The sequence below is a fragment of the Gadus morhua genome, chromosome 10 (assembly GCF_902167405.1).
Source record: "Gadus morhua chromosome 10, gadMor3.0, whole genome shotgun sequence".
Taxonomy (NCBI): domain Eukaryota; kingdom Metazoa; phylum Chordata; class Actinopteri; order Gadiformes; family Gadidae; genus Gadus; species Gadus morhua.
Window position 1 is genome coordinate 7,213,985 of NC_044057.1, and position 18,164 is coordinate 7,232,148.

The window sequence follows — 18,164 nt, forward strand, 5'->3', positions numbered from 1 at the left end:
GCCCCGGGCAGTGCCTTCCTGCCATACTTAACACAAAGGGATGAGTTTCCTATATGCCCGTCAAGCTTGTTTTACCGGTTGGTTCGCTTCAAGTTCAAAGCGTAAATATTTCTGAAAGTACAACACTGACAGATATCGTACATAGTGTCGGCATCTCTTTACTCTTTCAACTGACTACATATAGTGCATAACAAGACCTGTTTGCATTCAGTGCTCTTTGTACGAGAAACACTTACACAACAAGAACAACTAACACTTAACTACTCAACATATACAATGTAAAACGTATCTTTTCAATATATCTGAAGAAACACCAAACTGTTGATATTTATTAACCAAACCACCACCAGGTGTCAGTGGATCACATTTCTGTCCTCGTCGGCGTGTCTTCCTGTGAAGTTCATCAAAAAAATACGTCATTTTTTAAAGTGGAATGGTAAAGATATAGAGCACAGCCTTTGGCTCATGGCCTGGGGTTGTGATATGTTCCTTTACCTGCGGTACCGGGTAACACCTGGCCTTCGGAACAAACTTCCATGAGGTCACCCTCACCTGTGCCTCCCGGAGGGCCTGTGAGAGCCCATGGGTGTCACGCACCTGGAGGACAGACGTTGGTTTGTTGGTTTCATCTCAACCAAAGATAAGATGATGAATGTTCATGTATGTGAAACCTATTGACGTTAAATCTATATGGACACTAGGGGAACAATTAAAAGCAATGTCGGCTGATAAATGAAGATAATACGAACATAAGGCTTATACATGAGGCTTGACCTACCCTCATGTTACTGAGGCAGGCAGCCCTGAAATCCAGGTTACTGCTGCTGCTCACGATGCTGAGAGCAGAGCTGGAAATCACCTCAAAGGCTGAGCAGATCCTTTCACTGGCCTGGCATGACAAAGAGCATCCAAAAACACACAATATCTGAACTGTACATTACACAATGCATTTTACATAGCCTACATACACAGTACAGCATTATCACCAGTATGAGGGTGTTAGTCGATACATCAGTGGCTAGTGTTTGTATCCGAGATGGCCTGCCTTAAGTGACCTTGGTTACCATGAAAGGCGCTACACAAGTCCAAGCTATTATTATTATTGCCTTGCTTCTCCGTCTGTGAGCGTTCAGAATGCTCTTGATCTCCCTCTGCAGCGCGGCCGTCACTGCCTGCCTATTGTTGGTCAGTATCGCCTCCAGGTGGTGCTCCAACAGCTCTTCTGTAGCTGGAGGAAAGGCTCACATACTTAAAGGAGAAATCCGGTGTGAAATGGATCTGGGATATGTTTAGTATGATAACGAGTTGGAATGCTATGATAACGAGACGCATTCTTAAGTTGGCTGTTTTTAGCCGATTCTACCAAAACGCTATAACTTGGAACGATAGGGGCATGTCTCATGGTAAAAACTAAATCGCTATTTTAAACATGCCCCTATCGTTCCAAGTTATAGCGTTTTGGTAGATTCGGCTAAAAACAGCCAACTTAAGAATGCTTCTATATGCGCTTTTTTGCTCCCAAACAAACATTCCAACTCGTTATCATACTAAACATATTCGAGATCCATTTTACACCAGATTTCTCCTTTAAGGCTTATGCGTATTTCTATAGAGTGGCTAAAACAGGCGAGGCAACCATTTAGTTTAAATTCCAGCTTCCAGTGCTGCACTAGTTATACGGATGGTATACAGCTGTGTTAATGGTGACACTATAAAACAATGGGACTCTGAGTGTATAGCACATCTATTTAGAACTATGGATCCTACATCCTACATGTTCAAACTCGCACACAACGTCTAACTGATCACTGTCTTGATTGTTTGTTTTGTCTTGTTTTTGTTTTATTTATTTATTTTCTTATTTATTATTATTTTTTTTCCACAATGTCTTGTTTTTAAACGATTTATGATAACTTTATGCTCTGTAAGGTGACCTTGGGTGTCTTGAAAGGCGCCCTTTAAATTAAATGTATTATTATTATTATTTTTACATTGAGAGAGGATCATCAGGGAGGAGGGGCTGAGACGGTGGTGAGAGAGGCAGCTGGCCCTCACCTATAACATCATAGAGCTCGGAGGTAAACGGGTCCATGTGGTGCAGGAAGAGGAGCAGTGTGAGGCTCTGCTCCACTGAGGCCAGGCTACGTCCTCCCTCTGGCCCGGTCTCAGCCTCCACTGGCAGGGTGGCCCCCCCTCTCGGCTGGAGGTCTGCAGGGAATATACTGTAGACTAGGGATGCACGGATATGACAATTTTGGCCGATACCGATATCAGATATTAATTTTGCTGTTATGGCCGATAACCGATATTTACCGATATCGATATGTTTTTTAAAAAGGTTTATGAGATGATACAATTTTCAGAATTTTCTTTATTTTCAGAACGTATTTAACTTCCAAATAACAAGGTTACAGGGCTACCAATAAAACATAAGTAACCAACCTTTACCAACCAACCTATACTCTAGGGTTTATAGCATATAAACGCGTTGTCTGATTACAGTTTAATAAATATTTCACAATTTACCAGCTCTCGTTTTGAAGAATAATCATCGCGCCATTCATTTCAATGGGAATCGCGATGGTCTATACTTTCAACATAAAGTGTACATATTTATAATTCGAAATTTGTCTTAGCCTTTACACCACAGATACGCTGGGGTCTATAGCATATAACCACGTTGTCTGATTACAGTTTAATTCATTTTTCAAAATTGACCTTCTCTCGTTTTGAGGAATAATCACCGCGGCATTCGTTTCAATGGGAATCGTGACGGTCTATACTTTCAACATAAAGTGTACGTAAGGGATAACGTATAGAACGCCGGTCATTATCGAGAAAATAAGCCCCGACAGGGCGAACAGGACACCGACGCGCAGCGGAGGTGTCTTGCTTCGCCATGAAGGGGCTTATTTTACGATAATGACCGGCAAAGTTCTATACATTATCCCGCTTATTACACGGCTACTTCCCAAAACGAAACAATTTATTTACAATGTATTTGTTACCAGCATTCATAGTGTTGATCAGCAGAGAAATAGTCCGCCCAAGACGTTGACGTCGTCGCTTAGCAATAGAGATGTCCGATATTATCGGCCCGATATTAGCATAAAAATGTAATATCTGTCACTATCGGTATCGGATTTTTTTTGCCTTAATACCGTTTTTTTTATTTTTTTTTTATAGCTCAAATAAATGTTTTCAAAATTGTGCAGTACAGTGCACATTGTAATTGACTCATATTTGTGCATTTATTCAATTAAGGTTATTGAGTTTTAGTTAAAGAAACATACTGCTATGTTGCACATAGTTGTTCAGGTACAATGTTTTATCATTTGTGAAGTCAAGTTTGCCCTATTTGTTGTGGGCATTGTCAAGATTATCTCAGGGAGAGTGTAATCCAAACTGTTGTCTGAGACCATTAAAAAAATAAAAATAAACATGGCACTTTTCCCTTAAATTAAGTTGAAGTATTTTTCTTATTTTGCACAGACAATGTTAACATTTGGAAAGCCTTGTTGCATTAAAGAATGCATCCAGTGGGGCATCACAATAACATTAAGCATGTTGAGTTAATTCCACAACAGGAGATATGTAATGTTACCTAAATTAGGTTTGAGGAAAAATAACCCAAATATCGGCATCGGTATCGGCTGATATCGGAATCGAAAATTTAGAGTTGGACAATATCGCATATCGGATATCGGCAAAAAAGCCAATATCGGACATCCCTACTTAGCAACCGACAGCGATTGGGTTGATACATATCCCGCTTATTACATTGACAAGTTACCGGACTACGCGCGGAGTGATACCAAAGGCAAAAAGTCCTTTTGTTTACCTTGACAGCGGTCATTATTCATCCGTTGCCAATGAATTATCAAAAAAGAATTCACCGCCGGAAGTTGTGAAGTGCCCATGCAAGTGAACGCAACGTTGAAAAGACCCGTGTAATAAATATATATAATTCGAAATTCGTCCCAGCCTTTATACCACAGATACTCTAGGGTCTATAGCATATAACCGCGGTGTCTGATTACAATTTAATTCATTTTTCACAATTTACCAGCTCTCGTTTTGAAAAATAATCACTGCGCCATTCGTTTCAATGGGAATTGCAACGGTCTCTACTTTCAACATAAAGTGTACATATTTATAATTCGAAATTCGTCCCAGCCTTTATACCACAGATACTATAGGGCCTATAGCATATAACCGCGTTTTCTGATTATGGTTTAATGTAACAGTAAACTGACAACATCACTAATTAACACCGCGACCACACAGAGATAACCATGGCAACCAAATCAAACAAATTTTATTTTCACTATCATTCTGCGAGTGCATCCGCTGTGTATAATCCCCCTATACACATGGCCAAATCCCCCTCCCCCTCAACCTCCTTTACCCTCTCCCTACACACAAACAGCAACTAGAGGATATCGGTTGTGGACATCGGCCCAATTTTATGTTAAAAAATTACGAACATCAGCCGATACCGATATATCGTTCATCCCTACGTGTAGACATTAACCTCAGATTAAAGAGAAATCAAAACACAAGCAACAACTGCTTTGCTAAGTTAACCTTGCGTTGTAAAAATCGTTTTTCCACTCCTTTTAAAGTTGAACTGAACTGAAATAATCAACATCGATAACGTGTTAGTTATGACCATTATAAAATATGACACAAAAAAAATATAAAAAAAATCTATCGATAGCTTTTTTTAGCAACAAAGGAAAAAGCGTCTTAGTATTAGAGCGCCGATAACGTCACTGGCTTGGTAGGACTAGGTCGTTGCTGCAGACACGCGAACGTCTTCTACACTTCTACACGTCTTCTACACTTCTACACACACGGCGGAAAATAGTGATTTTAATATGGCTGGTTACGCATTTCAGCCTGTAAGGGAAATGCCTGTAGTGTCCGACTGCCACCCGGTGGAGAGGGATCAATTTCAGGCTCCAGCTCCACCTTCGGATCGTGTGGGTGTGACTGTTGTGTGTGTAGGTGGTGCCGGAGCATGGACACTGCTATTGAATCGGTCTGCTGGCGAGAAGTCCCGGTCAACCTTGACCATCTAATGGTGGGATTAGGTTGCATAACCATGCATAGGGCATTTCGGATGCTGTGTGGCGAGAGAGAGAGGTTTTGGAAGTGGCCATGCTCTCACTAAGGGACGTCCGAGCGGAGACACTGGAGCGCTCCATAAATAGCAACCAAGTAACAAGGCAAAAACGATGTTTCCCCCTCCGTTTTCCTTTGATGCGTTCTGATCTGTGCTATCGTCGGAGTAATAGTTTATACACTTTATGGTCGAGTGCTAGCTTGTGGAGATTGACATTACAGGGGCTATCGGAGGGTTATTCAGTTTTAAGGCTGCCAGAAATGTATTAAGGGCTGGTTTCCTATTCAAAGGTAGCCTGTGGAAATATATGATTACCCCAGCTGCCTTGTATATAATTCATTACTGCAGATAGGGGCAATGCAATAAGATGATCCTCCTGTAGACCTGGTTGTTTGCTTTTCCGTAGCCATTTCAGCGAGCCTCAGAGCCTGACTCATTACCTGCTATGGCTGCTCGAGCCAAAGAGTAGGAGTAGGTTACCATGCCAGTGACGTAGCTGATTGTTGAAATCCAACATGGCGGCGCCCTGTAACACTTTCACCGTACAATTTAATCCCTTTTAGCAAGTTCAGCCTTCTTTTGTTATTGTACCAATGAAAAGGCAGACAATACATCTGTTATATCAACTAAACTTCAAATTTCAGTTCAGTTCATCTCTAAGACTTGCTACAACCAAGTGTGGTTTTACCCGTCCTAAGAACAAAGCATAATAGAGAGTTGTTTTTGCTATTTATAATGGTTGTTTGTTATTGACTATTCTATATGGAATCGATTGAGAAATCAAAAGAATAAATGAATGAAATTCATGAATGCAAGAATAAGATATTTAGTATCGTCATTGCCATGGACAATAGGTTATGCACGTGGAACACAATAAATCACTACCTAATGCGGACGTCTTTGCAAATAACTGAGCAAATGGTTTGTAAGGTATTGCCGCATATCTGTTGTATCTTGTCTGTTAGATGCTCCTTATTACCAGTGGGGTCATTCCAGCGGAGGATGCCATCGATGCCCAGCTCCTCACAGTTCAGATGCACCGACAGCTGCTGGAGGAAGTCTGTGGGGCTGGCTACGGGCACGTTACTGGGACCGTACACCTCCACCTGCCCACACACACAGTCAAGAAACAACCTGGTGCATGCTTGTGTGTTCACATGTCTACATGTGTTTATGTGTGTGTGCCGCCGTCATCTGACAGGTATAACAGGGCAAAGGATATTTGTATGTGTGTGAGGCGGGTTGCCAGGTTGGGGTATTGTAGCACACAGGGGGCTAACAGGGCCACCGGCTGGAGACTGAGCTCCCCGTAGAGGCCTCTCTCCATGGCTGCAGGCGGGATGCTGAGAGACACTCGCTCCCCGGGAACAGGATGTCCTCCGTGACACCAAGGCCTCTCCCCCACGCTCACCCCAGGCCTTACACAGGGGACGATACACATTCAGCTCTGTGTGTTCTAGTGGGAGGCACAATTTGCTTATCGACTCTCAAGTGTTAACTGTTACTCTATCTGGCTAAATAGAAAGTCTATATAAAGATATGTTTCTAGATATAACTTTGATTTGGTTTAGGTTTAACGTCTCTTCCTGATTAACTAAATTATTTTCTAATATAGAAACGCATTTGATCATTAAATTAGCTGTTATTATGCCAAAACAGACACATCCACCACATTATACACTGACCAATATATATTATAAATGAAGTCTCCCGCTTCAAATGCCATGAATGCACTGATAAATAACACAACAAAATTGCTAAGCACCAAACAAATCAGAAGACTGACAGCCACAGGGGACCTGAAGTAAATGAGTAAATGATAAACAACATAAACCATCTGTTTTGTACAGTAGCAGTACAGTGACTGACTTGGAGGAGGTGACATCCAAGAATGTTGACCACTGATCTTTCAGTGTTAATTTGCACTGTATCTTCCCACTGTGTAATATAACCAAGAAATACAACAACAGTTTAGCTTTTAACATAGTACTGACACATTGTGTACGACACATACATTAAATAGAACATTTTAATGCAGATCCTAATGAATAGTATACTGCTGTCCTACCTGAAAATTCTCTGGAGCCTCTTTTGATACGACTTACAGCTAAAGTGTATTTTCACCTGTGTAAGATATGGTAAGTCAAATAACTGGTGACTGATGAGCTGGATACATTGTATATTTTGCTGCTATTACTGTGTTTTGCACTGTTACATTTTGTTTTCTATTGTGCCTGTGCACTATATCTCTTTCACCGTTGGATAATGAGAAACATATTTTTCATTACTTTGTATGTCTGGTTCATGTGAAGTAATGTACAATAGAGCAGACTTTGACTCTGACTTTGAGATGCTGCTTTGACATCAGAGAAAGGTCTGTTCATACCCGTGCATTGGTCAGGCTGAGCTTGTGTAGGAATGCCTCTATGTGAAAAGGCCACTCCTGCCGATCAAACTGTTTCGCCACTTTCACCTGCATTGCTCAAAAAGACGAGCAGCCATAAAAGATATTTAACCATGTTAATATGGTCAGTTCTGAGGCTATAACCAAGAATGTAGTGGACAGAAAATGAAGAGAACTTCTGAGATTATTTAGAGGTCAGTTACTAAGATAGAGATCATAACAATTTATTATTTAAAGGAGTGATATCATGCCACCAGGTGTGAGTGTGATCAGCCATACAAGCTTTTTGAAAAGATGACTTTTCCTGTGTTTTAGTGACATCCCAAGTGGGTGTGTCCACCTAGATGTATGATGGATAGAACAGCAACATTTGCTACGGCCCACTGGGTAGGCTGGTAGAATTATCTATCTGGCACACAGCTAGGTGGACACGGCCAATTGGATGTCACCTAAACACAGGAAAAGACTGTACTTGTAACGGCTGAACAGACTCACACCTGGGGGTATAACACCATCCCTTTAAGAGAGATCCATTATAGTATTTTAAACATGGGACCTGAAAGGAGATAAGGAGATGGATGGGGCCGTGCATGTGAGTGAAGCCACAGAGCTCTTCTTGGTCCGGCTCTGGACCTTGGTCTTCAGAAGGAAACAGCTTCTGGATGAGATCTGTGAAGCCTAATAAAACCAAAGGTCAAAATGGTGTAGTGTTCCAGGAACTATATCCACACTATAGATGTGGGAGTGTGTGTGTGTCTGTGGTGTGTGGACCCACCAGGTTTGAGATTACCCGTAGCAAACCCTTCGCACCACGGACCAGCAGCTGCTATGGACCCGAACACCAGATCAGTTCCCATCGGAGCACCAGAAACATCTGCCAACCATTTAGAAACTGTGAGCTGGGAATGGTTTGATGTTAGACTGGGTAGCCCCGCCCATTCTGCCGGCGATTTGAGTTCGCCCTGCACAAGGAGAAGAGCAATACATTTCATTCTGTTTCCGATACGTTTTTACGGGAGCCAATCACCAAGCTGGCCTTTCCCCTTCACGCGCTATTGGCTTGTTTAACACAATGACGACAGGGAAGCGTGCGATCTACGATTGAGCTTGGTCTGGCAATAGCCAGACCAATGTACAAATGTTTTATGTCCTATTATAGAATTTAGATGGCCAAAGGTATTTATCTCACCCCCCCCCCCCCCCCCCCCCACACACACACACACACACACACACACACGCGCACACACACACACACACACACCTCATACATTATGTAAACCTAATCATGGCACTGGATGTATATGTTCTATATAATTCATATTTCCCTGCTGGCTTACCAAGCAAAGGCCTGCAATGGTCGACTCTGTACGATTCTTTGCTGTTCCAGAGCACGACCATCAGTCCTCCCTCTCCAGACTTCAACCCCTTACATCCTCTTTGCCTTCTTAAAAGCATAATCAACCGCATAACCTAAAATGTAAAAACGTAAAACAAAATCTTATATCCATAACAGCTCATAGGAGTTAGCCAGGTGACGTTAGCGTTAAGTTGACGTCACATGTTCGACAGGTGTCCCTTCAAATAACACTTTTAAATCTCTAAACAATGAAAATGCGTATTGTCTTCAATTCGTTTTCGTAAATGTTTCAAGATGTGTGGGAATAACTTATATTACACGTTGAATCTCATTCAGTATCCTCATTGCTGCTCTATCGTCTCCAAAAGGCCACCCCATTTTGGTCACGTGTTTGCATTTCGCGCCTCTAGCAGCTCTTTACGCACAGCCAGGCACGCATGCGCAGGGCTGCACGCAAAGGACCTCTTTACTTTACCAACTTCAGAATCTATTGTCATTGCACATAGTGCAACGAAATATATAAAACTTGCCTTAACAGTAAGTTTTAAATAAATAAAAAAACATTACTCTGCAAAAAAAGTTTGAACAGACTTGTTGAACAGAACATAACATGGTTTAAGTGTGATTCGCTAAATGGTGGTCCTTTGCGTCTCAGATATTATTATGCTGACAGACCCATATATGGACATAATTTGTATTGCTTCATATTCTTGATGATGCCAATAAGAACTTAAGATACACTGCATGAGGCATTTAATTATATATTGCCCTTGATGCAAAGCATTGCATCTTACCGTCCCAGCTGGGTTTATAATTAGCCAGCCGTCACATCTGCCCTTAACTCTGAGTTATGGGAGCTCGTTTTGGATGCCATTTAGATGCCATCTGAAACTCCAAAACACATTTTCGTATGCAGTGACATGTCATACTACGTACGAGTTTTACAATAAATATATTATGATTTAAACTGAGTTACCTGTTACACTTCAAATATTGGAACTGTCATAATTTAAACAAGAGATCTAGGAAACTGGTTAAAAGGTTATTTGACTTGTGTGATTGATTCATTGATTGAAAGTCTTCACACATGTTCAAAGGTAAGCATACAAATTTACATGAGGACAAAAAGATAACATGACATAAGGATAATGCCAATAGACTTATTTATATTGTTGTCCTTTGGTAGTGTAATGTAAATAGGTGTGTGTAAGTGTCGGTTAAAGGTAAATGTACATGACAGCGAGGGTACAAAGTAAAACATGACATTCCAATCCCACTTTCACAATTCATCTCAACATCATATCAATATAAAAGCTTAAATGATCGTATGCCAGTTGTAGAGATATCTTCAGTACCAGATGTCCATTGTAGATGTAATTGAAATAATGGAAATTCACAGTACACATATTTTTATTGAATCCATAGTCAAATGAACCAAAGAATGCATACATTTTACAGGAAATAAATATTGTGAGCAAATAAATGAATATTCTGCTTATAAATGTATATTATCCACTGTAGATGTCAATTTGAATCAAGTGGGATCATTTCCCCTCTTTCTCGGACCACTCCTTGTATCCACCGGTATAGTTGCGTGCACTGCAAGAGACAAACACACTGCGTTCAGACCAAATGACAGCATGATTACTACGTATTACCTTTTTAATTCTGAGCTAAGGGTTGGACAGAAATACATCACAGACTATATGAATGCAAGCATAGCATACGCATCAAAGAGGCAGTGACTATACACGCAAAAAATAACATCCTTAATGGCTCAGGGCTGCTTGTTTGATCGTAGTCGGTATGCACATGTACACACTAACATTCAAAAGTTTGGGGTCACTTCGAAATGTCCTTATTTTTTAGAGAAAAGCACTGTTTGGTTGACCCCAAACGTCGGTAATCTACATGTAGCAGGTCTGTACCTCTGGAAGCCCAGGGCGATGGCCTTGTCTGTGGCCAGCTGCCCCCTGCGGCCCATCTGGCAGTGGAACACCAGCTCGGGGGCGTCGAGGGAGGGCTTCGCCACCCCGTATTTAGCCTGGAATTCTGCCGCGTCCAGCGCAAAGGCAGTCTCCACAGTATCCACTACGGAGACAAGGAGGAAAAGAAGGATGGATAGGGAGGGAGGGAAGGGAAATAATGAGGTTATATGAGAGGTCCAAAAAACGGTTACAGGCCTTTGCTTTCAGTCTGGGTTCTGGGGTAATTACAACAAATGATGCTCTCTAATTAATGCAAGATACACTAACAGGTTTCCCAATTGTAATTGTTTCCACATATGTAATATTACATGTTAGATATTAATGTTTACTTAATGCAATATGTGATATTACATTGTAATATCTACATATACGTCATCTCACCAGGTACGTGGAGGGACCCGGGGATGCGGCCCTTGTCAATTTCTTCTTTAGTACGCACGTCGACAATGAAGAGATTCTGGCTCTTCTCCAGCAGAGCTTTGAGATCAGTGTACGAGATTTGGTTTCCGTCTGTAAATGGAGAGGGCAAACAATACTTAGGTATTGAGGTAAGTACACTGTTTGGGCCAACCTGAGCTGAGATTTGAGATTCATCACTGCAGGGACTTAGTACTGGTCGCCATGGTAGAAACGCACCATAGCCTTATCAAAATATTGATTAATGATTGATTAATTATCACAAAAGCTGCCCTCTATGCTCCAAGTTCCTCGACAGGTGCGCTGCAAGAGCATCGCGGACCTTGAGCGAATCCAGTTGAGGACACTCAATACTTCTTAAGACATGGATTACTCTCACTGTTGTTATTGTGGAGTAGTTTAATGTACAGTAATGGCCTACACAAAATTTAAGACATCTTTAAAACAGTGCCAATGGGACTATTATGTGGAATGGTTGACCACAGTCACCAGATCCGAAAGGAGCTCACAATTCCAATACTTCAGTTCTCACCAGAAAGGATCACGCCGATGATTATTAATAATTAATTACCGAGTAATTTAATTATAGTACTTGAGGGAATCTTTTATGCCGAGTCACCATTATGTCAGCTTTTTGAAGTAGGCTATCCTACAGCTTTCCTTCTTACAATGAACATTTCCCATCACGTTTACATTTCATAGGGAAAAAACACTAAAGCATCGTTTCTAGATTTAATTCTGAATTGATTTAGGTTTAACATCTCTTCCTGATGAGCTACATTATTTTCCAATATACAGACGCATTTGATCAATTGTATAGCTCTGACTATGCCGAAGCGGACGCATCCGTGAATCATGAAGTAAATTAATGCTTCAAAATAAAGCATTTAAGCATTAAACACTGATATATAAACTCCACGTTACCTGTATTCGCCATTACGACAGGTGAGCAGTACAGCGATGGGCAGTAAACAGTTTCGATAACTTCCCCGAATGCCTTATTGTGGTGACAAGTAATAGGTCGAGACACCATAGAGAGGCGGGATCTACGTACCATTTGAAAAATACATGCCCCATCAAGACAGAGCCTCCGCCTTAATAGCCGGCAAAAATAATTTTCAAAGTAAGAGACTTTTGTCACTGTCTATGCATGTACGTGTCGTGCACCAGGTTGCAAAATGCATGGCGTTACAAAGGAACAGAGACTTTTGATAACAAATTAATGCATTTATTCATAAGATTGGTTAATACATTGTAAAAATTTAAAAATGTAAAAATATTTACAATACGATGATTTGTGTCCTATATTAAGCCAGAGGATTTGCCAGCAAATCAACCTGCAGTTTCACACATCAATCACTGTTTGTGCAGTGTAGTATTGCGCCATAACGTCCTCCAATTTCAATTGTGCTGGCACTAGGCCTACTATATTAACAGTACCATGATTGTAAGATTCTTATCTAACCATTATCCCCTGACACAGTTCCTAAAGAGCTAGGAGTCATTCAGCTTGGGTCCCTCTTCAGTCTGTTGCTCATCTGTCCTCTCCATTCCTCCTTCCTGCCCGGCCTGTTTCTATGTTTCACAGAGCCCTCCCTCTGCGCTGTAGGAGGGGTTCCCCAGTCCCTCGGCTCTGGCCTCGGTTGTATTCCGTCGGGCTCTGCGTCTCCGGTGGAGGGCGATCGCCGTGACGACCAGCAGTAGGAGGACAGCAACCCCGCCCCCTATGAGCCCGACCATCCCAGAGCCGCTGAGCCTGGGGGGGGGCTGGTACTGCCGGCAGGAAAACTCTGACGCTACGCTGTGCCCCGCCCTGTTCACCGCCTCCACGCACACCTCGGCCCGCGCCTCCAGGACCCCCACCTGCCCCCGCCGCCCCCGGGACGGGAACTCCAAGGCCGCGCCTCTGTTGCCATCGACGACCACTCTGTACCCGGTCACGACGGAGTACGGGGCGCACCAGCGTACCACCACTCCGCCGTCACTTCTGTCCCCGCTGCCGGGGGGCAGCAGACCCTGGAGCTGGGGGGGGCGGGGGGGATGGGAGGCTCCGCTGAGGCCCGGGCAGAGGCACCCGCTCTGGGCTGAGAGGTCGGAGCAGGGTGCCTGGTCCTCCTGGCAGGGGTCGTACTGGCACAGCTCGTGGGGAACGTTAGTCGCCCTGATGGGGGGAGCCGCGCTGGGGGGATGGCTGAGGCCGTCGGGGTAGTCAATGTCATAGTCGTCCAGGGCAGTCACGAACTGGAAACCAGTGCGGGTGATGGGGGAGGGGGTGGAGGAAGCGTAGGTGAGCCGTAGGGAGGGGTCAAGAGTCAGGAAGAGCTGGAGCACGGCCAGGCTCTTGTACAGCAACACCATCAGTACCGTCATCTCTGCAAATAGAATCGACAAGAATCATGATAAAGATTCATATTTTTAAGCTTGTTCATGGTGAGATGCCTAAATCCGAAAAAGAAAGTGGAGTTGTATTGGCCACACCCTCAGAAAACCTGCCACAAACATCCCCTGACAAGCCCTGAAATTGAACTCCCAAAAAAAAATGGAAAAGAAGTCTTCCCAGGAACAGCTGGAGTAGTAGAGGCAGAAATGTCAGAGAGTGGGCTCAACTGGGGAGTCCTTGAGCGAAAAGGCATAAACAGAGTGAAATGGATGATATCCGTCAGTGGCCTATGCACTCAAGAGGAGCATGGGCTTAACAAGAAGATGATAAAATGCATTAGCGAGATTCGATTTTTTGCTGCTAGAACCGTGAGGGAATATGTAACACCTGGCCGATGTCACATCGATGAAAGTCTTAACTGAGAGCATGTAGTGAAAGAGTTGAAAAGCTGTCATCAAAACAAAAAGTTTAACTATAGTTGGCTTTTTCTATAGCAGGTATATCAATGGTCATCCCTGGTCACACATATGCACACTGCTCCGGTCTTTGATGCTGAGCAGTGAGCAGTCTGAGCAGTCTGCTCTGAACTGGCGGCAGGCCAGTAAGGTTCTGTGGGAAGGGAACCCAAGCTAAATTTAACCCCCTGCCTTTTAAGGAAGGACATAACGTTAACTGTTATATCTCCATATGACTACATCATGTTAGAAAATACACATCAGAAGAACCTTGTGGTTTTCGGAGTTTGTTAAGGTGCACATGACACACACAATATACCAAACCAATTCAAGAGCTTGTCTTCACAATTGTTATTATAACCATAGTAACACCATTCCTTAAGTCAAACAGGCCTAATTGCTAGTATCTGTTTACCGTACCTGTTGAAGAATCAATGGGAGCTCTTAAGGTCTTATTATCTTCTCTTGTTCTCCAGCTTTATATACTGTCTGGCCATACGCACGCTTACTCACTCTCGTCTTTTCATCATCCACTTCCTTTAGCTCCCCTCCTTCACAACACCCCCTCACTTCTCTCTCTGTCTCTGCCTCCCTGCTCCCTTCTAATGGCTTGCATGTGGTGGTGGTGGTGGTGGTGTGTGTGTGGGGAAGGGGGGCATTTACTATTTGCCCTTCTGCTGCATAGCATACTAATTTCCTTAGTGGGCAGGCTTATTCTTGTTGTGTGTGTGCCTGCGTTTGTGTGTGTGTGTATATGTGTGTTTGTGTGTGTGTGTGTGTGTGTGTGTGTGTGTGTGTGTGTGTGTGTGTGTGTGTGTGTGTGTGTGTGTGTGTGTGTGTGTGTGTGTGTGTGCGTGTGTGTGTGTGTGTGTGTGTGTGTGTGTGTGTGTGCGCTTGTGTGTGTGTGTGTGTGTGTGTGTGTGTGTGTGTGTGTGTGTGTGTGTGTGTGTGTGTGTGTGTGTGTGTGCGTGTGTGTCTGTTCTCAGGAATAAAGAATGCATGCCTTTTGTTTATCGCAGGCCCCTCCATCCCCCATGACCCCCATTGGGTCTGGAATGAGGGGAAGAGGCAGAACAGTACTGTCCCATCCCTTCTGCTCACATAAACAAGTCGCTACTCGTTCAACAGAACCCACTCATAGGCTGAGAGGGATAAAACCGAGGCAGGATTTCTTATTTCGCAATTCCTTTTTCATTCTACCTCAGAAGCGCTTTACGTCATAGGTGACATTTGCTGCCTATTCCTCTGTTTCAAATCCCCAAGTTACTTCGTGATTAATATTTTGACTGCCTACCTATAGATCTGACACAATCTGGAAAATGGTAGCTTTCAGATAACCTGCCTTGCCACAAGCAGTCACCAGAACTAATAAGAGATCTGAATAAGTGAAGCTATGCTTGCATACAATTACCAATTTGTTCTTTTAGATTACGGATATATATATCATGTAGGCCTATCAAGAGCACACTGATGCGAGAACTGATGCTATCTGCAAAAACAATTTGTTCAATATGAAACCGAGGCTCCACAGATTCCAACAGTATGCCTTCACCGTTCTGGATGACTCTTCAAGTTACAACCATAAATGTATTACTTTTGTTTTAATACTAATACTTCATCATGCCAATACTATAATGATTCACACTGATACTGTATTATACAGATACTACTTTTACTTACGATATTAATACAACTACTCATAATACCAATACTAGTATTAATTATAGTAGTAAGCTACTTATCAGACTAAGTGCCCTATTTTACCGGTCTGAAACTCAAGTTAGAAGCACCAACTGTGGTGCCATAGAACTGTGGGCAGTTCTATGGCGATGTCGCAAAACAGCCAGAAAACACATTGCAATTTCTTCTTCCTTTTTTTTAGCAATAAACTGTCAACGTATTCAATCAAAAATAGACCATGCTTTGTAGTGACAAGAAGCCTATATTTTACTACATGGATGCAGAGATTGCGTCAGACTTCAATGAATAGTCACTGTGAGCGTGGATGATTGAGAATGACAGCACATTCTAAGAAGGCTAGATCAAAGCCACATTGTTGAGTAGATAAAAGTCTCTCAAGAAAGATTTTTGCTTCTTTATTTATGTAGTTCATGTTTAAAGGGCTTGCTGTTATTTCTGGATACTTGTTTACATAGGCTTGCTTATATAATACCAATTTAAACAGACCATAATTTTACTCTGGATCTGATAGGATACACTGTATAGTATATCTCTTCCTGTTGTACAGAACATTTATAACACCCAAATATTTCTATGTAGATTGACTCCATTTTCTCTATGGATTACAACACCACATATAAAAAAGGGACACAACTCTTTTATACACTTTATCCTTAACGTCCCATCCTAAAAGCATTATAGGTGATAACATCATCATCACCACAGCAGTAGCCTAATGGAGTCGGTGGTTGCCAGTTAAAAACAATAGGCTACACCTTAATTCCCATTAAGATCCAAATCAATAGATGATCCCATCAAATGATCCCAGTTAAGTGATTCCCTGATAGATACATCTCTGGAAGGCTGTAGGACTTGTGCATGCCTGATCTCAGGTAATCCCTTGCCTGGAACTAAACTGATTTATCATGGCTGTCATCGATGATGTTTTGTCTTCAGTGCCGTTACGACATGTCCTCATGTGCCCAGAAAGTCAATGTGGGCCACGGCTTGTGAAATGCATTCATTGTGTGTGTGTGTGTGTGTGTGTGGGTGTGTGTGTGTGTGTGTGTGTGTGTGTGTGTGTGTGTGCAACCCGGTATCAGTGTGTGTGTGTGTGGTGTGTGTGTGTGTGTGTGTGTGGTGTGTGTGTGTGTGTGTGTGTGTGCTTGCATTTGTGTGTGTGTGTGTGTGTGTGTGTGTGTGTGTGTGTGTGGGGGGAACATGGTGCAGTGATCTTCATCTTAGCTACCACCATCCGTGGCTGGGGCAAAGATATTATTGTTTTATTAATTAACAACATGACATCATTAATATCGCTGAGATACTTGCTCACATAATGAAATGCTAATTCAAACACACAGCACTAACGGCAGATGAATAATGTGTTATTCTTCTTCTTCTTGCACAAGTGACATCAAGGCCCCGGAGGGGATAGAGAGTAAACCCTGGGATGGTGAGTCATCGAGGTAATGTGATCGGCGGCTCCAGCGGCTTCATGCTCCAAGGAGACGATATCAACTCCACGGCAAATCAGAGCGGAATAATTCCACCTTCCGCAGGAACTGTCCTCACTGATTGACATTTTACTCCCACCCCCGAGTGATGACTAATGCTTGGGCAGAATTGTCACACAAAAAAAGTATATTTATAAAGTAGGCCTACTGAGAAAAGGCTTGTTGCACGATCAGGGAAATACTTCTGACAGACTGATGAGGATGAAGAGATCAGTTTACTATTAGTAAGTCAGCTGTTTGAGCTTTGTAGATATTTAGTGGACTGCATTACTTTTTTTAAATAACCATTACATAAAGAAACATATTCTTGCTATAGGCTTGTAGCGAAATACCTGAGTGGGTTTTCTAACGCTTTGTTCGTGACATATTTTGCCATTCCTTCTGCAAAGATTCAGAGCCACCGGTGGCACAAAGCATATTTTATCTGTCCGGTGCAGAGGTGCAGAATGTGACGGATCTGGCTACACCCAGCGCTGAATACCATTCAATTGATGTGTTCCCACAAGACAACGCAAACTATATTTTACATTTGATTTCACAGTGAGTAAACCCAAAGCTCCAATATTTCAGATGCTTTTTATTACATGTATTATAATGGTTAATATTATTGTTAAAATTGTTCTCACGCCATCACGCCTCCGACTTCTTGTGCAGGGTTCTAGCGCCTCTGAGCGGCCAGTGGTTGCTATTGCACATGCAATCGTTTCTCTGTGAAGCTCAGGCCAGGAATTTATATTGTACCGAACTGCTGTGAGTAAAACTAGAAAAACACACAAGTAATGATAAAAAACACACAATATATTCAGTTGAGACGTGGACACGGGAAGCCTACCAGTAAACG

The 18,164-nt window shown here is 42.5% G+C and overlaps 3 protein-coding genes across 5 annotated transcripts; all 3 read right to left on the minus strand.

Annotated features, from left to right (window-relative positions):
• Positions 1-142: 142 nt before the first annotated feature.
• Positions 143-9,285, minus strand: top6bl (TOP6B like initiator of meiotic double strand breaks). 2 transcript variants are annotated; one of them, XM_030368683.1, is made up of 14 exons: positions 9,208-9,285; positions 8,870-9,002; positions 8,308-8,406; positions 8,089-8,210; positions 7,515-7,601; positions 7,197-7,252; positions 6,998-7,066; positions 6,351-6,546; positions 6,108-6,234; positions 2,056-2,208; positions 1,107-1,222; positions 779-889; positions 496-597; positions 143-391 (listed from the first exon to the last, which is right to left on the minus strand). In XM_030368683.1, exons 1-14 carry the CDS (start codon positions 9,265-9,267, stop codon positions 362-364), a joined length of 1,461 nt encoding a protein of 486 aa, XP_030224543.1. In that variant the 5' UTR covers positions 9,268-9,285; the 3' UTR covers positions 143-361. The 2 variants fall into 2 exon arrangements, with proteins under 2 accessions (XP_030224543.1, XP_030224541.1); XM_030368681.1 differs by having other exon boundaries at positions 1,107-1,228.
• A 996-nt stretch (positions 9,286-10,281) lies between these two features.
• LOC115552633 (thiosulfate:glutathione sulfurtransferase) lies at positions 10,282-12,355 on the minus strand. The gene is made up of 4 exons (XM_030368897.1): positions 12,219-12,355; positions 11,259-11,387; positions 10,818-10,980; positions 10,282-10,488 (listed from the first exon to the last, which is right to left on the minus strand). Exons 1-4 carry the CDS (start codon positions 12,349-12,351, stop codon positions 10,434-10,436), a joined length of 480 nt encoding a protein of 159 aa, XP_030224757.1. The 5' UTR covers positions 12,352-12,355; the 3' UTR covers positions 10,282-10,433.
• Positions 12,356-12,500: 145 nt separating this feature from the next.
• Positions 12,501-14,824, minus strand: LOC115552632 (leucine-rich repeat neuronal protein 4). 2 transcript variants are annotated; one of them, XM_030368896.1, is made up of 3 exons: positions 14,550-14,824; positions 14,208-14,283; positions 12,501-13,666 (listed from the first exon to the last, which is right to left on the minus strand). In XM_030368896.1, exon 3 carries the CDS (start codon positions 13,662-13,664, stop codon positions 12,870-12,872), a length of 795 nt encoding a protein of 264 aa, XP_030224756.1. In that variant the 5' UTR covers positions 13,665-13,666; positions 14,208-14,283; positions 14,550-14,824; the 3' UTR covers positions 12,501-12,869. The 2 variants fall into 2 exon arrangements, with proteins under 2 accessions (XP_030224756.1, XP_030224755.1); XM_030368895.1 differs by lacking the exon at positions 14,208-14,283 and having other exon boundaries at positions 14,550-14,777.
• Between the last annotated feature and the right edge of the window lie 3,340 nt (positions 14,825-18,164).

Excerpts from the sequence above, each read along its gene's own strand:
- LOC115552632 (XM_030368896.1), bottom strand. The coding sequence starts at position 13,664 with ATGACGGTACTGATGGTGTTGCTGTACAAGAGCCTGGCCGTGCTCCAG.
- LOC115552633 (XM_030368897.1), bottom strand. The coding sequence starts at position 12,351 with ATGGTACGTAGATCCCGCCTCTCTATGGTGTCTCGACCTATTACTTGT. Across the intron at positions 11,388-12,218 it reads TGTCGTAATGGCGAATACAG|ACGGAAACCAAATCTCGTAC; the intron begins GTAACGTGGAGT and ends CTCCATTTACAG. Across the intron at positions 10,981-11,258 it reads CGGGTCCCTCCACGTACCTG|TGGATACTGTGGAGACTGCC; the intron begins GTGAGATGACGT and ends TTGTCTCCGTAG.
- top6bl (XM_030368681.1), bottom strand. The coding sequence starts at position 9,267 with ATGGGGTGGCCTTTTGGAGACGATAGAGCAGCAATGAGGATACTGAAT. Across the intron at positions 1,229-2,055 it reads CGAGCTCTATGATGTTATAG|CTACAGAAGAGCTGTTGGAG; the intron begins GTGAGGGCCAGC and ends CCTTTCCTCCAG. Across the intron at positions 598-778 it reads CCTGCCTCAGTAACATGAGG|GTGCGTGACACCCATGGGCT; the intron begins GTAGGTCAAGCC and ends TCTGTCCTCCAG.